General features: G+C 45.2%; 1 protein-coding gene across 1 annotated transcript; it reads left to right on the plus strand.

Annotated features, from left to right (window-relative positions):
- The first annotated feature begins 301 nt into the window (after window positions 1-301).
- On the plus strand, window positions 302-17,134 carry pals1a (protein associated with LIN7 1, MAGUK p55 family member a). Its single transcript, XM_086183009.1, has 17 exons — window positions 302-473; window positions 7,816-8,137; window positions 9,287-9,464; window positions 9,974-10,074; window positions 10,935-11,042; window positions 12,335-12,412; window positions 12,519-12,659; window positions 13,392-13,553; window positions 14,552-14,629; window positions 15,095-15,278; window positions 15,355-15,426; window positions 15,514-15,585; window positions 15,945-16,112; window positions 16,206-16,295; window positions 16,426-16,538; window positions 16,694-16,804; window positions 16,898-17,134. The coding sequence occupies exons 2-17, from the start codon at window positions 7,946-7,948 to the stop codon at window positions 17,072-17,074; spliced, it is 2,025 nt and encodes a 674-aa protein (XP_086039135.1). The 5' UTR covers window positions 302-473; window positions 7,816-7,945; the 3' UTR covers window positions 17,075-17,134.
- Window positions 17,135-17,625: the final 491 nt, after the last annotated feature.

Genomic DNA, 17,625 nt, shown 5'->3' on the forward strand with positions numbered 1-17,625 from the left:
TTATAAACCCTTGATAAACCATCAATCAACAGTTATAAATGACTCATGGGCTAATTTGCAACTGCATGTTTGAATGTCAAAATATTAACATCTGCTATTTGTTTAGCTTAAGTGGAGCAGAATCAACATTTTGCCCATCCTGAGTGGATTTGAAACAGTGCTATCGATGCCGTTCACGTGCGATACGCCTCCGATGTAGCAACGCCTTTGATTGGCCGAGACGAGATTCCTTTCATCGCTGTAGCCAATCAGCGTCATTGTTTTATCTGGTCGGTGGTATTTGGTCCCCGCCTGTCTGGGGCTGAAGTGACAGTGTGTACTGGGCGGGGGGAGGGAGACGGCAGCAAACGCGCTTGTCAGAGTGAAACTGTGAAATAGTTTCAAAAAGCGAACAGCTACATTTGAGCTCGAGTCCCAGGGAGCTCCCGGCAGATTTAGCAGCTGAGGGACTACGTGTGCGGCCCGGAAACAGCGTGAGTACCGCGGGGTTTCGGTCCGCCGTGAAGTGGCTTTGTTATCAACAGGTGCTGCAGGAAGGAGCGGGCTAGCTAGCTAGCTAGCTGCTAACATTAGCCTGATAAGTTAACACACTTGCTCAGCAGAGGGAGAGTTTTGAGAAGCGGCATCCCGCCACAGTGATACACGCGGGTTGTACCAGCAAATTTAATAATTTTCCCCTTAATGAAGTCAATTAGCCTTTAGCTCTGAGAGTGGAGTAGGCTAATCAAAATAGTAGTTACCAGCTAACCCAGCTAGCTGTCACCCCGCCCTGTCAAACACTCACTGTGTGTGTGTGTGTGTGTGTGTGTGTGTGTGTGTGTGTGTGTGTGTGTGTTCGTTTGGCTCCGTGGCCACAGAATGAACATTTCGAGAGAGATTGTGTGGTTTTACACTGCTTGGACGTGGATACTCCTGGCAATGACGGTTTATATCGTCTGTTGTGACACTGCTGGAGGCGAACTGACCTCCACTACATTAACTGATTAAGTTTGTCTGGGGTGTCAGGATACACACCTGCCACCTTTATCGGCAGGGATGTTTGTTTTTGAATGAAGAAGTCGCCATTTCTGATAATGAATGAATGTGATGCTCCTACATCTCCAAGTGAGCAGGAGCTCATTTTCCCCTCCTGCGTTACTTATTTGTGCCTCAAGAATGCAGAAAGAGCCAGCCATTCATATTTTGCTTGAGGCTGATGGAGACTGATGCCTAACAACAACTTAACTGTCCAAAAATGTCAGTTTATAAACTCTCCATATCCTCTGGTATAATCCACGTCCCCTCAATCCAGACATGTGATCAAAGGAGGGAAAAAGTATCTTTGAGCTGACGACACCCATTTGTAGGCACAAAAACACTTACATGAAGTTTCTCTTTCAATTAAACGTGTGACCCGTAGATGGAACAGAGATGTCTGAGTCAAAAATTGCTCAGTTGTATGGGTGTTGGTGGGAACAGCAACTGTTACCTGCTGATGTGATTTCAGTTCAGATACAAGTAAGCGCAGAATAGTGTCATCTGAAGCAGCTTAAATGTGCCGTATGGTGCTTCTCTTAGGTGCTAGGCAACCCTAACTACGAGGAGTTAAACTGATGAATGACTAGGTTTGGATGTGAATCAACAACAAATCCGCCCATCGTACTTAATGACTTCTAAAAATACTCTATTAAAAGGTACTTCCTGTTTGATGTTTCACATGACTTTAAACATTATGTAGTAGGACAAGATTTTAGAGTAGAGCCAGAGATGTATATCATCCGTCATATTGTACCTTTTCTTTAATATCCAGATGTGTGCAACATATTTTTTTCAGTCTGGGCTAAAAAAACCTAATTGTTGGTCAGATTTCTGCGTTATTCTGGAAAGGTTGAGTTGTGACATTTTCTAGCCACAAAGAACTGATCAGATGAACATCAAATTAATTCTCCTATGTGTTGTTGTTTTTTTGTTTTTTTTTCTGTATCAAAGCAGGTACTGTGATGCGTATCAGGCTTCTGAGTATCACGGTTCTAATCTTTTTGAGTGGTCCTGCTGAATTTTAGAGTAAAAAACAGAGTTTCATGTCTCTCCGTTGAGGTTGTAGCCACTTGGCTCCAGGTGCGTGATGCTCCTCTTAAAGAAGTTCAGCTGTGTATTTGTGAGAATCTCACGAGTTTAAATGTCCAAATTGACCTCATAGCTGTCGTCCTCTCCCAGGTGTGAGGTCACGTCACTATGGTGACGGGGCCGAGGCTGACATTTAGGGGACCCACGTACAGAGTGAGCTAGTGAGGACAGGCACATGGCCAGCCAAACACACAAGTCCTCTGTTCTCTGGAATGTTCTCTCTCTCATTCTGTCTCCATGACCTGAGCGAGACCCAAAATTAGGCCAGACCCTGATCAAAACATGTCACCAAATCAGGATTGGACTGACAATCAGGCCCCTGTTGTCTCCTGGTCAGTGTTGTCCACCTCAGAATAGATCCAGGTTCCCTCCCTGGGTGTTGGACCCCGTTCCAGTGTCAAGAGGCTTCCGGAGATTTACTGGACCGTTGGAGGGTCTCAGCCAGCCACTTCCTCTGAAGGAGTTTCTTACTCTGAGAGGGAAATAAAACCTTTGCATTGGTGTGACTGTGTTGAGAGGCGACTCCGGTACATGTACGCCATTATCATTACTGCTTATTGCACCATGGCTTCATTGTTGAAAACCCTCCCACTTTAGCAAGCATTTTATTATACGCAGATATTTATTGTTGTTCAATTCAGTGTTATAATTCATTTTTTAAACTATGTACATAATAACTGATGAGAACTGTTCTAAAGGAAATGCAGCTATGTCTTTATCCTCTCTTCTGTTGCTGGTGTAGGCTTTGTCTGGTACAGGCTGGTACTGTGTGTGTGTGTGTGTGTGTGTGTGTGTGTGTCACCAGATAAGAGTCTGCTCTGCCTTTGCTCTCCACTTCACTCCCAGTCCACACATGAGCAGCGTTTCTCACTCTTTGTGAGGAGTGTTTTAGTAGTTGTGCGTAACACTGCAGCTCGCTGGAACATTTGTAATGCATGAATCACATTCCTTGTTTGCTGCACAAACAGTAAAATGTCAGTCTCCTAGAGTCTCAGGAAATATAGTTTTGTCTGAACATTCTTGCAAAGTACCTCAACCGTTCCTCAAAATAGTTTTAGATTAATTTTGGTTGATCGACGGATTTATTTTAGAGATCCATTGATCTTCAGTTCTTAAGGCCAAAGAGGTCCCTGTCTGTCCAGCGTTAGCAGCAATTAGCTTTGACTTTAGCAACAAGTAGATCTACAGCCATCAGAAAACAATACCCGACCCACTTTACTTAATGGTATTTGTACGTGTTCTGTAGTCACAGCAGTTGTGACTCCAGGGTAAGCGGCTGCTTCATGTGGAGGTTGAGGTCAAAGACACATGGCAGCTCCTGGATGCTCAGCTGAATCACTGCAGAGTCTCTTTGTCTCACAGCTCTGCCTTGAACATGAAGACACACATGCATACACACATTCATGCTCACACAGTGGGGGGTGAGCGGTGGTGGCAGATGGTGGTCTGTGTTTTGATTGAAGGAACCAGTCAAGTCATACGGCACATAGAGGGCAGGTTGAGAGGAAACGCTGCGCTAATCCCTGTTAGCATGAGTTAACACAATCGATTGGGTCAGTTTCCGTTAGGCCCCGCCCTGTTTCAGCAATCCATACAATTCAGCACGATGAGACAAATAGTTTAGAGAGCAAAGGCACAAAAGTGTTAATGGAAAAAACAAACAAGGAGAAAAAGCAGAGGGTTGTTACTTGTGTGCGTCTGTGTTGGTTCTTGTTCCCTGTTGGAGACAATTCTTTGATAGGTGTGAACCTTCATCAGGACCTCTCGTCCTCATGGGGACCCAAGACCTTCGTAACACCGCAAGTGTAGCTTCTGAGGTCAGGTTAAGTAGGTGTAAGGTCCTAACAAGGAGAGCTGTGCCACGGGCTCCTTGTGTATTGTGTGTACTCATATGTGCAGTCCAGAAGGTCAGGTAAAGGTGTCTATCACCTTGTCACTGGCCTGTGGGCAGGCATCCAGTGAAAAACTACTGCAGGTGTCTCTGGTTATACAGGTTTTTCCGGTCAGACTGCAACTCAAATTCAGACGTTGTCTCATTCTTAGCATCACCTCAACAGCGACCTGCTAGCTTCCAACACGGTTATACTCGTCCCTGAAAGGAAGAAGTGCTGTTGGCCCAGTGCTGCTCACACCCCATCACCCCTGAGCACACCTGTCTACCTGCAGGTTCCTTAAACACAGTTGGACAATCCAGTCGATCCCATTTGGAGTGGTAAGGTTTCAAAACAGAGCTGGAGTGCAGCATCTTAGGCTTGTATGTGGTCTTTGTAGCTGAAGTAAAAACAGCATGGAGGTTCCTGCTGTATTTTTGAACACAAACGACTAAAAGTCTGCAGTCCAGCAGATAAACTGTCCTTCTCTCATCCTGGAGCTCCAAACACTCTGGTTATATGTGTCGGAGATTGAAGTTGCAAACCAGCCACAAATTTCTGCATTCACTCAGGTTTTGTGTTCCCATCAAGGCCAATAAGTGCCATGTGTACTGCAGAGTCATGTGACCCGGGACTGAATGCTGACCAGACCTGTTCCCCTTACAGAAAGAAGACTCTCGTCTGTGGTTTTTTTTGGCCAGGTGGAATGAGGCTTTATTGTTCCTTACACATCAGCTTTTCTTCCTGCCATTTTTCCCCCACTTTGTTTAATTTTTTCCTGATTATTTTAACTGGACTAAATGTCACAGCAGCACCAAATGTTGGTTTTGAGACCTGCATACAGTATTTGACTTTGTGTGTTAAAGTAATTGCACGCTCAGGTAAATGGTGTTGACGTAGACTGGCCGTCTTCAGTCGAGCATGTGAACGCTGTCAGTGGCTATGATCTGGACTCAGACATTTCAGTAAGCGTTAATCTGTCGGTGACTTCCAGTGGTCTGTCCTCGTTGTTTTCCTGGAGGACTGAACGATTGTTTTCCTCCCGACTGTGCTGTTGTGTTCCTCCTGGAGGTGATGTCAGCAGCTTAGCGTCTGTTGTTGTAGGAGGAAGGCTAACCCTCCAGAGAAGCTTCCTAAGTCCTCCTGAACGAGCCTCAGACACCGAATACTCAGACAGGCTCATCTTTATGACTCTTTTATGGCTCCTCTTGCTCTTACAGAGAAGCTCATCGTCTTTCATTCACCTGCCGCTCACTCCACTGTGTCTGACATGCCAGCTTTTGGCTGCTGCTGCTATTTTTGGAGACGAGAGAGACAGAAGATTGTGTCTAAGGTGTTGTGAGGACAGAGGGCAGATGCATTGTTGGTCTGTAGTTTGTATAATCTTGTGTGTGCTCAATGCAAAACTCTTACTGTATAGTGTGATTCGTATATTGTTGAAATAATTCCCAGCAAAAATCCTTGAACAGAGGAGAGTAAAACCTTTCAATAACAAATGATGATGGCAAAGAAATTAGAAATGAAAATACCATTTATTACAGCCTTAAAACATTTTAATCATTGACTGTCCGCACAGGTCAACGCGTGTCATCCTGTTGGCAGTTAAAAGAGCGGTTGAAGTCCCATTTTTGATAGAAGTCCAGTATTCCAGCAGGCAGTTTGTTGACAGCAATAAAAACGTCAGTGCCAGGAAGTGTAGTTGTGACGTGAATGTTTCACCGTCATGTGGAGGAGGCACGACCTCAGTTTTATCAATAAGTATAAAGTCTCTCTTGAGTAGCTCGTAACGGCGGAACAGTGCAGTCCTATCTTTTAAGCGTTTAAATATTGTCATAGATAAAATGGTGCCCAGCACTTCAAGGTGATCCCCCAACATCCTGAGAGTATCTGAGGCTCTGACCTCTCCAAAGTCCACATCATATTTCCTGACAGATTAAAAACAAGACTGTCCCGATCTGCCCTGCAATTTGCCGGCTTCCTCTTGGGCTCTGGCTCCACCCCTGCACCGAATAATCCAGCAGGCTCTGGTCCAGGTGGAGACCCAGTGGTGGAGGTAATAGTGGAAGGCTACCAGTGTGTTTTGATCATATACATCCATGAACATGTATACATACTCCCCTCCCCCAGCAGTGGAATTTTGTTCCCAGGGCTGCCTGGCATTCCTTACTGCTGCATCATGGGAGTGAGTGTGTGTGTGTGTGTGTGTGTGTGTGTGTGTGTGAGCGCGTGTGTGCATGGGGTCCTGCCAGTCAGAGATAAGTTATCAAACATACTCTTGTTGTTGTGGCCCTGAAAGATAAGTCATCCATTCCTTTACCACCTGTTTTTTTTTAATTTTCTCTCCCATGCGTTTGTTTGTGCTCTGTCACTATTTTCTCATCCATCCATTCTTCCCTTGTGTTCCCCGTGTGTGTGTGTGTGTGTGTGTGTGTATGGGGGGGGGGGGGGGGGACCACCCAGCTGCTGACAAAGCCGTTGTCATGGTTATGCATGGATTGTGGGGGGGGGGGGGGCGGGTTGCTGTGGTCTTGTCTCAGAACAATTGAAGGGATGGAGAGAGAGATTACAGAAGTGATGGAGGAGGAGGAGAGGAAGTGATGTTGTTTCTCTCTTTCTGTTAAACTGCAGTAGTTATTGGTTGATAGTAACCAGTGGCTAAAGAACTTGGTTGAATGGTTTAGTAACCAGTTCCAGTGGGGCGCTCAGTCAGTCAGGTGGTGTTGGTGGCGAACTCTGCATTTTGGCACAATTTTGACTTTGGCTTCATATCTCTGTCCATCACTTCTGTCAGTAATAGTCATATCCACAAAGGTATTTCTAAGTTTTCTGGAATAAAAAAGAACAATTAAAAGCTAAACAAAACGGACATTCACCCGTTTACAGTTTGACTTTCTGGGTCAACTGTCGCCTGTTGTTGTTTCCACTTGTACTTTTACTACACAGTGAGGAATTTTCACCCTGGGTCAGGGCCCCACAGTCAGAATCAGTCACCAAACGTAGTATTATACCATTTTTCATATCACAGGAACACCTGTGTTGAAGGGTTGTTCCAATAATGACTGGAAAAAAGCCAAGTGCGGAAACCCAGCAGGACAGTCTTAAGTGAAGACTCTTTTATTTGTATGTCTTTGGCCTCAAAGTTGCTGTAACAGTGCAGTTGTAAAAACGACTGTGACGGCGTTGCAACCGTTGGTTTGTCTGAATTGTGTCTTCACTAACAGTTTACAGGGGAATTCATTACTTTAAAATTTGTTCTTTCTCAGGTGTGACCGCTTGTCAGTTTAGGAAAAAGTTCAGTGACTTTATTTCTCTTTATGTAATTGTTTACAACTGGATCGTGATATTTCAACATGAATTCAGGGTTCGTAGTACACAGCTCTTTGGATTATATGACAAGTAATAAACATTTTTAATGCGCTGGTATCGCATCGGTACTCTGTGCTGGCACAGAGTTCTGATATCAGGAAGGAAACAATGGAATCAGAACATTTGTTATTGTCAAAGGCTAAATTCAGTATTGTGACGCTGCAGAAACATCAAATTCTACAGACTTAAAAATAAGATCTTTATTTGATACAAATCCCCATAAAAATACCTTTTTATCGTTTCAATGTGATTTTAAATAAAAAGATGTAAAATGTTAACATCTCCACTAATATTGCACATCATATTGTGTCATAATGTTGTTGTTTTTTATTTGCACATCTGAAATCACCCTTCACATTACTCACAGTTGAGTTCAGCAACCATCACAGGTGAGAAACATACAGGTGTGCTTGCTGGGGCGCAGACCTGAACCGGCTGTACATGAAACCATCCTGTTCCTGTTTGTCCCCAGGTGAAGGTGTCATGGCCGCTGTGTTCACTGAGCTTCCCTCCTAGACGTCCCTGGTAATAGCCGCGCATCTGCACCCCCCTGTGAGCCATACAGTCACAAACACTTGTGGCTCCTGGTGAGTGTGCGAGGGATGACGACCTCCCATCTAAACGGCCATGTTGCTGGGGAGGGAGGAGGGGGAGGAGGAGGTGGAGGTGCAGATGAAGAGCTGAGGGGAGGACAGCAGCACAGAGAAATGGCTGTCGACTGTCCAGGAGAGCTGGGGAGCCGGACGCTGCCACTCCGAAGATCAGCACAGCTTGAGCGGATACGACAACACCAGGTACACACACACACACACACACACACACACTGTGTTCATGATTTCACAGCAAACTTAACAGGTCTTTATCTGTTACCACAGATCAGATGATGATGTCATCATGTCTCTCCTACCACTTGAGCTGAAGTCAGTCACTGAAATATTGTTTTCTTCCATATTCAGCCAAGTCTGCCAGCTGTCGGTCAACTGTGCACTGGAAAACAGTCCCTGACTGCTCACTGTCATGGGGACACCTGATCTTTTTTGTCTGACTTGTCATGTATGTTTCATCACCATTGTTGTTTTATCAGAGCTGCTTTAAAAGTTTTACTTAATTCTGAGGGAAGTTGAGCGCTGCCGTCTGTAGCAGGGACGCAGGAGCGGCGTCTCGCCAGACCAAATAAGTGCTTGAATGAAGTTTATTGGAAACAGCAGGGAAGCAAAAACCTAGAAACATAGAGGGACGTAAAGGCTGGTCTTGTTCCCGGGTGTTGACAAGTTGACCAGTCCGAGACGTTCAGGATTGAGTCGTGAGCTGGGAGAGTAGACGTACACACACGCGAACATTAGTTACTCTACTGAAAGATATTGATCCTGTTGGTAACCAGGTTCTAGAACGCAGCAACATGAGGTTTTTTTGTTTTTTTGTTTTTTTGTTTTTAAAGGAGTGGGATGAGTAAGTTGTGTAAATATACGGCACAGAGGGATTTTAGCTTAGCAACAGACTCACTTGACATGCAGGCAGAATTTATCGGACTAAGACTCAAAGCAGCTGTGACAAAATGTCAAAAGGCTTTGCTGCTTTTGTGTTGAAGGTAGACAAGTGATTTTATGTGGTCAACTGATCCAGGATCAGATTTGAAAGACAGACACACAAAAAATCATGTCTACCCAAAATGGTGCATCATGAAGGAAGGTCACGATGTTTCTGGCCAACTTTCACATTGATACTGTTGACCGAATCAAAAAGTACCACCTGTTGCCACCAGGTGGTGCTGTGACTAATCTGCCCCTCAGCTCCTGCTACACCCCTCAGCCTCCAATTTAGATGAAACTAACTTTTTATGTCATCCTCCTGACAGTCAAACACATGTGAAGGTAACAATTCATGTGAGTGGAAAGCAAGACAGGTGAGATGATGGTTGTTATTTAATTGTTTGTGTTTGCTAGGAGGACCTTCGTCGTCGTAGAGAGGAGGAAGGTCGGCAGCTGGACCTCAACGCCTCGCTCAGGCTCAAGAAGCTCTCTCAGAATCCCCACATCGGCATCGACAACCCCACATTCCTGCAGGACACGTACACACCGCAGCAACCGCCACTCGGCAGCCAGCACACACACGCACTGCTGGGTATAACACACACGCAAACACACACACACTTAGAGGAAAGAATTTAATAAGTTTGAGAACAAGGCAAGTTAAACAATTTAGGTTTTTCTTGACTGAGGCAGCCCAGCATTCATAACTTTCATTCCTCCTCATAGAAACAAGGAGTCAAACCTCCTCTACGTATTTCGATGAGCCAGTGAGCTCATTTAGCTGGGAAGGCAGCGATGGAGGAGAGGAAGCAAAGCTGGGAGGGAAAGGAATGTGAGGAAGAGATGTCTGCATCAGGGAGGGAATTCCTGAGGGAGGGAGAGAAAGACATGAGGGGCTCTTGAAAGTGACTTAATTAAAACGTTTTAGGGAACGGTAATGTTTATACACACACACACAACAAAAATGAAACAACCTCTCCTACACACATTAAGCTGAGGCTTAGACCAGCAGACTTCATGCTGATAGAAGTCTGCTCTGTGGTGTTTGATTGTACGAGCTGCGGGTGGTTATTCACGTGGACGCTGGTGTGTTCCCTGCAGAGTTGGAGGAGTTGCTGCTGTCGCTGAAGCAGGTCCGGAGTTGTCTGACGGACCAGCAGAGTCAGAATGACATAGAAATGGTTCTTGCACTACTCAACAAGGTAATAGAAGAGGAATTTGTTTGCAACTGTGGGATTTATCAATCAAGATAGGGTGAAATGGGTTTTAAAAGAATGAAGGCTCCAGGGGAGAGAGGGGGGAACTGCAGTCTGCTCTTCTGTACCACCGTTAGATATTGTTACACTTTATGTTCTCATTCAAATCTGAAAGAATAAGTCTGTGTTCCTCCCTATGCCTTAAAAGGAACAGAATTTTTACAGGAACTAATTAAGGAAGACAAAGACAAAGCTGGTTTTGTTTTAACTTCCTGTTGCATGTTTCCTGCTCCCGTTTCCATCTTTCTGATGGTCTGAGTGTTCTGTCCCGTCAAAATGATGCTGACCGTTCACACACTGAAAGCAGCACATGACTGAGCATCACCCCTAATTAAAGCAACACTTCACCTGCATTTTGCCTTTTCAAGTACTCACTCGTAGGATTCTGACCTGAAGTATTCTAGGTTGTGTGTCTTAACGTTTTTAGCTCAAATCAAACTGTTTGTTAGCCCTCAGTCTCTGTTAGCTTCAAGCTAAACATGCGTGGCTGACTCTGCATTCTGGAGTCACTAAGAAGTGATGCAGCAGGGGAAAACCTCTTTGTTAGTTCAGAACTCCTATTTGTGAGTACTCGAAGGCATGACTTCATGGCTCCTTCATCTTGTGTGTTTCCCAAGACGTCTCGAAAGAATGAAAACAACATTGTTGTTTGAAACTGCTTGAAAGAGTAAAAGCTTTCATGATAATGAATCAGTGCAAACAGTTTGATCAGCTGTGAGAAACTATAGCAAAAGCATTCAAATCTGTGTCAGTGAATAAAATGAATATTCATCCGACTAAACGTGTGTCTCTCGTCTTCTGTCTAGTCTGATTTCCAGTCAGCGCTGAAGATCCATAATGCAGTGGCCAACAGCATGCACCGACCCTCCCCGCCATACCCCCACACTCACCAGGCTCTGCAGCTGGCACTGGAGGTAACACATGCTCATACTTGTCATTTTACATGTCACTCATTTATTCAGTGTTAATCTCAATGTTGGAACACGGACACACACACACACACACACACACACACACAGTGACAGTTAAGGTCAGCAGGTTTGCAATAATGAGGTCAGACAGAGAGCAGCTCTGTTCTGCATCAGTTGGAGCTGAAACATGAATGCTAACAGTACGTGATGGTGACGCCAGTCAAACTGCTTGTATTGTTGGGGAGCAGCTGATGGAATATCTGAGGGGAGTAAGCGGGTCCATTAAAGCCGGTATCCAGGATGCTGGGCTCAGAGCTCGTCTCAGTGGAACCTCATACATCTGCTTCAGCCTCCTGTTTATTGTCAGTGTTGAGGGAAATGAATAACTGCCTTAAGAGCTGGCGCAGTGTTCAACTTAAAGTATTCAGAATTGCTGTACTTCAAGTCATGTTCTCGTGGTTTGAAGGAGAAGTCACTGCACGCATACTGAAGATATAGAAATTATTTTTGACTGATCATGTGATTTTAGTGTCAGTGATTGGATTTTTATCAATAAATAAAAATCACCACTGGCTTGGCCTTAGTGCAGTTTCCTGAATAGTTCAGTGAATGGTTCGGCCCTACGGAGATGCGGCTACACTGGTAATGTTCTCTCAAGGAGTTGAGGGCATGTAGATGCATTTTTAAGGATCTCATTCTCAGAGGTTGAAGAAAACTGTAGCAGCCACTACAAACTCATTTATGAACGAGTGAATATTTGTGACGTCTGTCTTATAATTGACCTTTTGAAGACCTGGCAGTGTGGGTGCAGGCAGGTGACTGGGTGAGCTCACTCACAGGTGAATGGATTCTTGGTGATTGAGATGAGGATGACTCCAGTATTGAGTATAGTATATGACCGTGTAGACACACACACACACACACACACACACACACACACCTTTGAACTTTATGTTTTGTTTGTGTTTTGACAAAGAAAATGACACAGAAGTCGTCTGTATGAAGTTCACGCATTTATCTCAGTCGGTCAATCACTCAGTGGCTTCAGTTTCACTTAAAAGTTTTCACACCCACTTGGGGTGGCCTTTTTATTTACACATTTACTCTTTAAAAAAAAAAACAAAGAAGGGTGGAAACCTGATTTGAATGAGTTCTGACAAAGGAATCTTGAGCTCACCTGACTGATCAGCGGTAGAAACCGTGTGGTTTATTGATGTTTCGCACCTCATGCAACATTTCCACCTTCTGCTAAAACGTCTCTTGACAATTAAATGGAAGCACAACTTCTGTTTCAGGTGAGGAGTCTCAGCCAATCCAGTCAGAACAAAGAGGGACTGGAACTCAACAGCCTTCTGTCAGACACACACCTCCAGGTAGCTTCACACACACTATACACAAACCAAGTAATCCTGGAGGACTGGCACTGATGTGTGTGTGTGTGTGTGTGTGTGTGTGTGTGTGTGTGTGTGTGTGTTGCAGTCGCTGCTTCTGGCCCATGACAACATAGCAGAGAGGGAGATGCTGCCTGAAGCGCCGCCCACCGAAACAGAAACACTGACCCAGTGGGGAGGAGAGACAGTCAAGATAGTTCGCATCGAGAAGGCCCAGGACATCCCACTGGTAACACAACGCAGCAGCTCGACATGTCCTTGACATGTCTGCACTGTAAACATGCCAACAGGAAGTGTGACCAAACAACATTGCTGCAAATCACAAGCAGACAAGACTAAAGACCAGTCCCTCAATCATGTCCTGGTCCCTGTAGCTCAAACATGCAAGGAACTAACAGTCCTTCTTGGTCGTATGAGGTCACGTATTTAATGTGACTGGAAGCAGAGATTCACAATATTCAGTTTTGGCTGATATTCTCTAGCTGATTTTGCTGATAGCAGATATTCACCTAATTTATTATCTGTTAAAAAAGATTTTTATAATATTCATATTTTTTTAACACTGAAAAACAAATGTAGACAATGAGTTTGGAACAATAACATTCTTTTATTTCCAAAAAATGTAAAGGCCTATAAATCATTTTGGTTAATTTTATTTGGATCTTTAGACATTAGCTTATCTTCCAAGTGAAAACACTAAAAACAAATAAAGAATCTAATCATTCCAGAGTATGTCAACGCACGTTTGGACACGCGTCATACATGCATGAAAATATAACTAATAAAAGGTAACTGCTCTAAGTTTCAGCTGTTAAAACTATACCCATAAGAGGGATCGATGCCTGACCACAGGAACCACAAACTGTTGGTCGTTTTAATTGATTCAGTAAAATGGCTGCTGTCTTGACATGGACACACCTCCAGAGGTCCACAGCTGTGTTTGTGCCCCTGTCTCATGTAGGGAGCGACTGTTCGTAATGAAATGGAAAGTGTCATCATCAGTCGTATCGTTCGAGGTGGAGCAGCTGAGCGCAGTGGACTTCTGTCTGAAGGAGATGAGATATTGGAGATAAACGGCATTGAGATCAGAGGGAAAGATGTCAACCAAGTCTTTGATATTCTTGTAAGTATGCAGTGTTTCCTGTTGTTCAATCACAGCTTACATTAGAAAATCACAGATAAATAAATGAACATTTGTCAGCCCGGGTTGGGTTGAACCAACTGTTTCCATTCCATCGTTGTTGACCACTGCACAACAACGTGCTGCAGCTTGAATGTTGCTTGGCAACGCTGAGTGTTGCATTCATGGTCAGTACTACAACCGGAATTTCTGAAGGCTTGCAAAATGTATTTCTCTGGTTTTCCCTGTTTCTTATGGAACCAGGGGCTGGGCCACTCTAAGGTTGTTTCAGGGCCGCATGTCACCCGCGGGCCACCAGTTGACTGGACCCGGTGTGAACAAGAACCTGATCATGAGAACCCTAAGTTATTACAACAAAGCAGCAGCAACATGGATCAGGCCGCAGAACTATGGCGTAAATGTAAACCTCCGCTTAGCAAACACAAGCGCTCCATTGAAGTATGCAAGGAACCCCACATTCATACGTGTTCTACACCCTGCTGTTGTTTGGAGCAGCTTGTTGTAATTATTGAGACTGGAACTACCTCAAGAGCTCCCTCTGGTGGCAGCACATGCTTCAACCACACATCAAAGCCATACTTGAGCCAAAAGGTGCACTTTTTCAAATACTCACAAAGATGTTTTTCCTTCCTTCCTTCCTCCTTTATGACTCCAGTATGCTGGCAGAACCAGCCACGTACGTTTAGCTTGAAGCTAACGGAGACTGACGTCTAACAGCAGCTAACGTCACACTGTTACCAGAGGAGTAAATGGCTATTTTTGAGACTGACATCAGTCACCAACATGAGAGCAAGAGTGAAGACCAACACACCCTCAAAATGGCTGTTTGGGGACTTGAGGACTTTGCGTTGGTGTTCTGTGTGAATTCTGCTTTATCAGCTGCTGCTATCACGTGGAGCACAGCAGTAAAAAAGTAACTTGTACTATTAGAAATATCCAGCAGTTACAGTTGCAGTAACAAGTGTCTTCCTCTCTCTCAGGCGGACATGCACGGCCTCCTGACCTTTGTCCTCATCCCGAACTCTCAGAGCAAACCTCCACCGGTGAAAGAGACTGTGGTGAGTCCTCAGCAAGACCAGAACCAGGCCACGACTCCAGCCTTGGCTTGATTATTGAACCATGTTCTTATCTCAGAAGATGTGATAACTTGTGCTTCTCAGACCATTTTAACAGTGGAAATTATTTTTATTCAAGTATTGTACCTAAATACAATGTTTAGGTATTTGTACTGGAGTATTTACAGTTTAGAGCAGTTAGTACTTTTGCTGCACCCCATGTATTTGAATCCAGACAGTAACTAGTTACTCTGGAGAGAAGGATTTTGCCTAGAAAACATGAGAAAACCTGACGAGGATGATGAACTTCAGACATTTGAAGTCTGAATAGAGACTTTTACTATTTCCTCTGGGAGTTCTACTCTAGTAAAGGACCTGTCCTGCCTTTTAAACAATTTGGTACCTTCATTTTGTGTCAGGCGTGAACTTGTCCAACCTTGTCTCATGAATGTGTCTCGTCTCTGTCAGGTTCATGTGAAAGCCCACTTCGACTACGACCCGTCAGATGACCCTTATGTGCCCTGCAGGGAGCTGGGCTTGTCCTTCCAGAAGGGAGACATTCTCCACATCATCAGCCAGTCAGACCCCAACTGGTGGCAGGCGTACCGGGACGGAGACGAAGACAACCAGCCTCTAGCTGGACTGGTACCGGGTCAGGATATTTCCTGTGTTGCTGTTGTTGTGTTGCTGAATTCCAGACATCTCATGTTGCCATTTCTTATGTTCAGGGAAGAGTTTCCAGCAGCAGAGAGAAGCCATGAAACAGACCATTGAAGAAGACAAGGAGCCTGAGAAGTCCGGTCAGCTCATCTGAGCCAGTGTCTGGCTGTTCCTTCAGCATTCTGGTGATTGATTAATTGAATGATTAAAGGTATGTTTGTTTGCAGGGAAGCTCTGGTGTGCTAAGAAGAACAAGAGGAAGAGGAAGAAGCTGCTGTACAACTCTCACAGGAACGATGGTAATGCTGCTTTATCTTTTCTGCTACAGATCCAGAAAGGTCAGTGGTTTGAGGGCTCAACAGTTCTGAGTAATCTGAGTACTTCAGTCTCATCACTTCCACTGATGGAAGAACAGACATCAGCATGAGGGTGGATCATCTGTTGGGACTGAGAGCAAGTGTGTGTTTTTGATATGATGATGCTGCTGCTCGCTGGTAGATAAGACTGATGGAAGTCTCTCCGTCTTCTGTCTGTCCATCTTCTCAGACTCAGCCAGGCTGATGGCAGGTTTCAGCTCCTCACCCAGCATGTTTCAGTAGTCCTCCATCTCTCCTTCACACCAGCTGATGAGATGTTGTCTCTCTTCCCGTTGGCCCAGATCTAGACAGTGAGGAGATTCTCACCTATGAGGAGATGGCTCTGTACCACCAGCCGGCGAACAGGAAGAGGCCGATCGCATTGATTGGTCCAACCAGCTGCGGGCAGGCGGAGCTTAGGCAGAGACTCCTTAACAACCAGCCAGAGCGTTTTGCTGGAGCTGTACCTCGTAAGACGCGCACGCACACACACAAATACATACGCACGTGCACAGAAGATGTGGTGGGGCGTTCACCAGCCTGTGATCATGTGTGTGTTGTAGACACCACGCGGAGCCGTCGTGATGGCGAGCTGAGCGGTCGAGATTACCATTTTGTGTCCCGTCAGACGTTTGAGGCAGAGCTGGCAGCAGGTAGGAGTCCACCTGCCCCCGACTGACGAGCTGGCTGCTGTTTCTGTCCACATCCACCTGAACCAACAGCCATTCAGAAAGAGCCGAGCCAGAGCTGACAAGTGACTCGTTTCTCTCCGTGCTTTCTCAGGGAAGCTCATCGAGTCTGGCGAGTTTGAGAAGAACCTTTACGGAACCAGCACTGACTCAGTGAGACAGGTCATCAACACTGGAAAAATCTGTGTGCTCTGCCTACACACACAGGTTGGTGTATACACACACACACACACACACGCGTGAGAAAAAGCGACCACACCGAGTCCTGACTGTTGTTCTGAGGGTAAATTACAGCATGTGTAGTAACTTAATGTCATCATGGTAACAAGCACTAGCGCTGATGCAAGTGTGTGTGTGTCCAGGCCCTGAAGGTGCTGAGGAGTTCCGATTTGAAACCTTACATCATCTTCGTAGCTCCGCCCTCCCAGGAACGCCTCCGAGCCCTGCTGGCTAAAGACAACAAGAACCCCAAGGTTCCGTGCACCTGATATGAGAGAGACAGAGATATTGCTGCTGTTGACGTGTGCTACAACAAAACGTGTGTGTGTGTGTGTGTATGTGAACAGCCTGAGGAGCTGCGTGACATCATCGAGAAGGCACGGGAGATGGAGCAGAGCTGCGGTCACCTGTTCGATGCCATCATCGTCAACACAGACCAGGATAAAGCCTTCACCGAGCTGCTACGACTCATCAACAAACTGGACACTGAACCCCAGTGGGTGCCCTGCTCCTGGCTGCGCTGAGCACACTCACTTCATAGACGAGGCACACACACACACACACACACACACTTGTGTATTATATTCCAATCAGTGCTGCTGTGGTGAGTTACAACTGATATTAAAGCCACTGAAAGAAGACAGCCGTCTATTACAGGAACAGTATTCTTACTGTCTAAATTCTATAGTAAAAGTACACGTATTCTTTGAGGGTGATTTTCACACAAAATACAACTTAACTATAAAACTCATTTCGCCCTCAGAATAAGTTTCTGGGAGTATACAGCTTCATTTTTGAGTGTGTAGATTTTTTTCCAGCTTAATTGGTCAGCTGTAAGATGGACCTCCTCATGGAAACCCTGCTCCTACGTTGGTCCTCTCTCTTGTCAAAGGGTGTTGTGGAGTTTAATGATTGGAACGTCCAGTTGGAAACTTCTCTCTCAGTGGCCTTAGTAGTTGCTGCCTTTGCCGGAGATAGAGATGAAGCTCCTGGATGCTGCTGCCGTCCCTCAGCATCCTCCTGTAAATGACCTCTGGCGTCATCACCTGTGACGATGAGATCAAAACTTGGACCT

This window comes from Aulostomus chinensis, chromosome 17 (assembly GCF_037954235.1).
Source record: "Aulostomus chinensis isolate RoL2024-O1b breed Wild chromosome 17, RoL_Achi_v1.0, whole genome shotgun sequence".
Classification (NCBI taxonomy): Eukaryota; Metazoa; Chordata; class Actinopteri; order Syngnathiformes; family Aulostomidae; genus Aulostomus; species Aulostomus chinensis.